Source organism: Bufo gargarizans, chromosome 5, assembly GCF_014858855.1.
Source record: "Bufo gargarizans isolate SCDJY-AF-19 chromosome 5, ASM1485885v1, whole genome shotgun sequence".
NCBI classification, from domain to species: Eukaryota; Metazoa; Chordata; class Amphibia; order Anura; family Bufonidae; genus Bufo; species Bufo gargarizans.
In genome coordinates this window covers 86,819,416-86,825,415 of record NC_058084.1, presented here as the reverse complement: position 1 = coordinate 86,825,415, position 6,000 = coordinate 86,819,416, and the positions used below count along the sequence as shown (strand labels likewise).

Here is a 6,000-nt window from a genome sequence, read left to right as displayed (position 1 = left end):
AAGTCCTGTACCTCTCTGAAACCTACGCTCCGGTCATGTCTAGAATCATTTCTGCATTAGAGCTGCACACTTAAAGGGGTTGGCTCATCTAACACATTAATGGCATCAACATCAGAAAGGTGCTGGTCCTACCTCTGGGATCCACCCTCCTCTCCAGAGTGGGGCTACCAAAGTGAGGGTGCGCAGCGTGCTCTCCATTCATGGCTATAGGAGTTCTGAAAATAGCCAAGTGAGCATGCATGGCTATTTTTTTACTTCCCATAGCAGCGAATGGAGAGTGCACCGAGCAAGCGTGGCCACCGAACCATTCACAGCTATGGGAGTGCTCTAATTGTCAAGTCGGTGCTCGCCTATTTTCTGAGCTCCCATAGCGGTGAACAGAGGGTGGCTGTTCTCTGTTCCATTTGGGGGCCCTGTTCTGGAGATAGGAGTGAGATCTGCTTCTATCTGATATTGATAGCCTATCCTAGCGAAATGCCATCAATGTGTGACATGAGCCAATCCCTTAAACACTAACACCCCAATGCAAAATAAAAAAAGCACATAAGCTAAAAATTCTAGGTTTTTACACTGTAATAAAAAAAATACAGTCAAAGTCTGGAAGCTGGGGCCTACTACAAGGGGTTCTGGCACCATGTAAATGCTCTGCCATAGAAGAGTTTGTAGAAACCTTTCAGTCACAACCAAAAGGGACAGATAAATGGCCAGAAGCCAGATCCCCTTCATGCAGCTCCCAAATGCTGAACCTCCCGGGAATAGGCAGTGTCTAAAAACTTAGGACAAGATTAAAATAAATGCAGTAAAGCAGTACAAAATTAAAAAAAGAAAAGAAATTAAAAAAATGCCAAACCATGCAACTCTAAATTAACTATAGCTAGCCTGCACAATGTATACACAAATAAGAGAAACTATTACTTGCTCCTGTACTGACAAAAAATTAACATTTTCAGGAGGCAACTATCGGGGCTGCAGAAAAAGCTCCTCTCCACCTGCAAGATCTTCAAACAGTTTTTTGGTGTAAAAAGAAAAGAAAAGATGGAGAATGTATCAGATTCTCTCCCGTAAACCTTACATATAACTCAAGATTCCCAAAATAACCAAAAAAACTAATCTCACTTAGGAGAAAATGCACCTTTAAAAGAGTAGCTTACTACTTTAAGTAACAGCTTGTAAATAGATATTCCGTTTCTCCTTTAACACATCAGTCAGCATAAGGCTACATTCACACAACCGTATGTGTTTTACGGTCCGCAAAAAAAAAAAAAAAATGGATGACGTTATTTTTGCAGATCCATTGTAACAATGCGTATCCTTGTCCGCAAAACGCACTAGAATAGGACAGGTTCTATTTTTTTTGTGGGGCTACGGATGCGGATAGCACACGCTGTGCTGTCTGCATTTTTTGCGGAACCATAGAAATTAATGGGTTATCATCCAATTCCGCAAAAAAACTGGAACGGACACGGAAACAAAATACGTTTGTGTGAAGGTAGCCTGAATCGGTCAGTAAGTACACTGAAAAAAAATAAAACGGAGCGGTACGGTAGTGTAAAAAAAAATTAATATCATTACACAGATTTATACAGATTTCCTTTATGTTTACATAGGAAGGGGGAAAAAAAAGTACATTTACACTATTATACTGTATATCTGAGTTCTAAGACAATTGCACCATGACAACTACTAAAGGCATTTATTTGGAAACAGATAAATTAATGAAAAAAAGAACTCAATTTTGAAAGATCCGAGACATGCTAAAAAATTTCGACAACCTTCCGTCGACTGGACGACTGAAAATGAAACCGTTTTCGTGGGTGGGTTTGTACGTTTATGCAGAAAAAGGTCTGAGTGGTGAATACCAATGGTCTTAGAAGAAAATACTCTGCCACTGTCACCCACTCAAAATGCAAGGGTTTATTTAACCTTTTTGTTTTTTTATTACTAAAGAATACATGAAAAGGAGTTTCATTTTTTTTTTAAATACAACGGGCTTTTCTCATATCATAAAGTTGCCTCCGAGGCTCTTTAATGAAAAAAAAAAAAATGAAATATTCATTATTCTATCCAAAAGCTTTATTTAAAAGAAAAAAAAAAGAAGTTCAGTGATCTCATAAAAAGAGACACTATAGTAGATTTTATGCATAGAACTCTTTAGTTGGTGCCTTTTGGTAGACAGCGCTGGATGGTTTTCGTTCTCCAAGGTCGTAGCTGCCCTCGTCCTTCTTTCTCATGCGGTAAACCAGCAGCAGGATTAAGAAAACTGCAAAGAGGAAGCCGATGCCGCCACCGGCAATGACCGCTGAAAGACAAGATTACGTGTACGTTATCTTGGAAGGGGCATTTGTCTTACAGTCAGTGCTTCAAGTGCCACTCTGAATACTGAGTAACCCTTGAAGAAGTCGAATGCACTGATTGAGGTAGCACCTTACAGAGTACAAAAGCAGCGCTGTAAGTTTAAGCAAGACTAGCAAAATACCAAAGCTCAGTTCAAATTTCAGAAAATGATGGGATGGGTTTAGGTTTAAAGGGCATCTGTCAGCAGTTTTGTACCTATGACACTGGCTGACCTGTTACATGTGCACTTGGTAGCTGAAGGCATCTGTGTTGGTCCCATGTTCATATGTGCCCACATTGCTGAGAAAAATGATGTTTTATTATATGCAAATGAGCCTCTAGGAGCAACGGGGGCGTTGCCGTTACTCCTAGAGGCTCTGCTCTCTCTGCAACTGACTCCCCACTCTGCACTCTGACAGGGCCAAGCAGTGAAAACATTATCATGCCTGGCCTTGTCAATCAAAGTGCAGAGGGTGTGGTAGTTGCAGAGAGAGCATGGCCTCTAGGTGTAACGGCAACGCCCCCGTTGCTCCTAGAGGCTCATTTGCATATAATAAAACATCATTTCTCTCAGCAATGCAGGCACATATGAACATGGGACCAACACAGATGCCTTCAGCTGCCAAGTGCACACGTAACAGGTCAGCCAGTGTCATAGGTACAAAACTGCTGACAGATGTCTTTTACGTTTTCCACATCACTAACTATTTAAAGAGATGCTGTCCCCTCTCCTGATACATCTGTTTTAGTAACTGTTTGCATCCCCATGTATAACATCCATTCTTATGACTATTATATACCAATCCTATATTATGTCTACTAAACGTTATGAATGAATTGCCTGCTGTCTGTAACGAAGGTCCAGATGGTTGTTACCAGTTGGGTGTGTGTCCCTGCACAGTCTGACATTATCCAATCAGTGCTGCCCAGGTCAGACTCTGCAGGGACACCCCCCCCCCCCTCCCCATCTAGTACCGATCTCGACCTTCATTGCAAACAGCCAGTAATACATTAATTACTTCTAGAAGGAATTATAAAGGAACATTACATCATAAAAATCACAAGAATAGATGCTCCAGAATTACTATTAAACAGGGAATGCAAGTACTTACTAAAAACAGACAGACATGTCAGTTACACTCCTCTTGAAAGGGACACTTCCATTAGAAAGGGATTTTTTTGAAATTTAATCATTTATTGAATATCTTTTTGAAATTTTTACTTTTTTCATTTCAGCCGTATGGTACCATTGAAAATGAAATGCAAAATATAATCTTTCTGTAGCAGTCAGCGTAGCGAGAAGACCACCTATTATAAGGTAGGTAATCCACTGTCAGTTTACTACAGCTGTGAGAGGAAGATGTTATCTGAAGGATAATCCTCATGATAATAGTAGATGTAGAAGTGGGATAACAGTAGGACAGAGCTGTTGTTCTCTTCACAGGGCTAGATTAAGATGCCCACAGAAGAGCACTGCATTGATTAGTGTAATGTGTGATGCTCTGATTGAGTCACTTCAGGAGGGGCTCTCGCTGGTCGCAGTGATGGTATAACTGAAAAAGTTACTCAAGACTGTCTGTTGTGCGAACATGGAGTGACAAAAAAATAAAAATATAAATACATCCAGAAAACCATCCACACTTTTTTAATTTTATTTAAAAAAGACAGAATTGATGACATATAGGTTGCTTATATGTGATTTTAAAAAAAAATGTTGATGGAAGTATCCCTTACAAAAATTCTAAAATCCTGCAGTTTTTTAGACTAATACTTCCTGTTGTGTAGAGATCACATTTCAGCAGTCATCTCATTATCAATCACCCAAGAATACAGAGAAAAATAACCCTTCAGTATAGACAGCACAGGATCCAGGTAATATCACTGCTTATATACTGGATAGTGTGCATGGAGCCTAACAATGATGAAATGAAATACCCATGACCTTTTTGTAATTCCTTTTGTTCTTTTTTTTTTTTTTTTACCATTATACAATTTGAAAAATGATAATAAAAAGGTAGTGTTATATACAGACAATTCTACCCAGCGCTAATGCTTACCTGCAAGTACTTCTGTTCTGTGGAACAGGTTCTCTGACTGCTTCTCTGTGTACACCTCCACCTCACTGACCGGGTTATGTTCCACCGTATCTTTATTACTTCTTACCACAGGATCCTAAACAAGAAATACATACGGGTGTGAAATAAGTGGCCAGCTTATAAAACCTCTTTACAAAAACATGATGGAAAACGGGGTAGACTTAAAGTCTACCGGGAAGCTCAGCCGCTTACTTTTTAACACCTCAGTAAACAGTAAAACTAAAAAAATTCCAAGGAAAAGTTCTATAGTCGAGTTCTCTGATGAGATGGAAGTCTGTTTTAAAGGGATTGTCTTATATGGACATTTATGGAATATCCAATTCTGCAATAGGCGTGGGGCCCACCTTTAGGACTCTCCTCTATCAAGAATGCATTGAGGGCATGCAGACATGACTATGCGGCTCTCAATTCACTCCTATGGAACATATGAAAATAGCCGAGTGTGCTTACTTGCTTATAGCTATATTCAGAAGTCCCGTAGCAGTAAATGGAGACAACCACACATGTGAAGCCATCTCTCTAACAGGCAGTGTGCAATGGGGCATCGATCCTAAGGTGGATAAGCCATAAATGTCCTGATGGGACAACCCCTTTTTGAAGGGGTAGTGCCAAGTTTTCTAATTTTCCCCTATCCACAGGGCAGGATATAACCAACTGATTGGTTGGGGTCCGACCGCTGGGATTCCCCCCACACAATCCTGAGAACAGGGGTCCCTTTCCCACTCCTTATGGGGTGGCAGGTCGATCCATTTATTCTTTAGAGGATTTCCAGAGACAGCGCTCCCCTACTTCCAGCGGTACCATACACAATGAATAGAGCTGGATTTGAGCATGCTCGACCTGCCCGTCCATGAGGACGGGGGAATGGGAACCCTTTTCTCAGGACTGAAGGGAATCCCTGCGATAGAACCCCCACCAATCAGTTAGTTATCACCTATCCTGTATATAAGTGATAACTTGAAAACTTGGCATAACCCCTACTATGTAATGTAGTATCTACATACTACTAAGCTGCCCCCACTTTAATACCACACACTCCTCAGGTGGAACAACAGCTGCTTCATTCTACACAGTTAGGGCATATTCACATGACTGCAGTCTATTTGCATGGTAAATAGCGGCCACCAAAAAAGACATGCGGCCAGAAATCAATGATCCGGTTTTTAATGGGCGGTTAAACAGAAGTGCACCCGTATAACAGCTGTTAGAAACAGGTACATTAGTAGCACGAAGGGATTTAAAAATATTCAACCCCCCCCCCCCCCCCATAAAACTAAAAAAAAAGGCAGCAGGACCTGAAACTCCCAGGACTGCGACATCCAGTGGCGGATTGGCCATAGACCTTTCAGGGAAATTTACCAGGAGTACGTCTGAGCTCTCCTCATGGCCGGCCAGAGGAAAATTTGGCGGATGTAATTTTTGCTGCTGGCGGTATTTTGTGATTGACTGTGGTATTTGACTCTGTTGGGGTGGTATAACGTGCCACAATATGGTATTGCTGTCCCTGCCTTCCATCATTTTGGATCTTATTACAAAAAGGGGTCCTCTTAGTATTTTTTCCAGGGTCACT

General features: G+C 41.0%; 1 protein-coding gene across 1 annotated transcript in view; it reads right to left on the bottom strand.

The window, feature by feature from the left end:
• Positions 1–1,412: 1,412 nt before the first annotated feature.
• The window catches only part of SDC2 (syndecan 2), a 104,171-nt gene continuing 99,583 nt past the window's right edge, over positions 1,413–6,000 (bottom strand). The window contains exons 4-5 of the mRNA XM_044293615.1: positions 4,392–4,506; positions 1,413–2,299 (exon numbers count right to left, since the gene is read on the bottom strand). Coding sequence (XP_044149550.1) covers positions 2,136–2,299; positions 4,392–4,506 — 279 coding nt within the window. The 3' untranslated portion in view covers positions 1,413–2,135. The remainder of the gene's footprint in view (positions 2,300–4,391; positions 4,507–6,000) is intronic.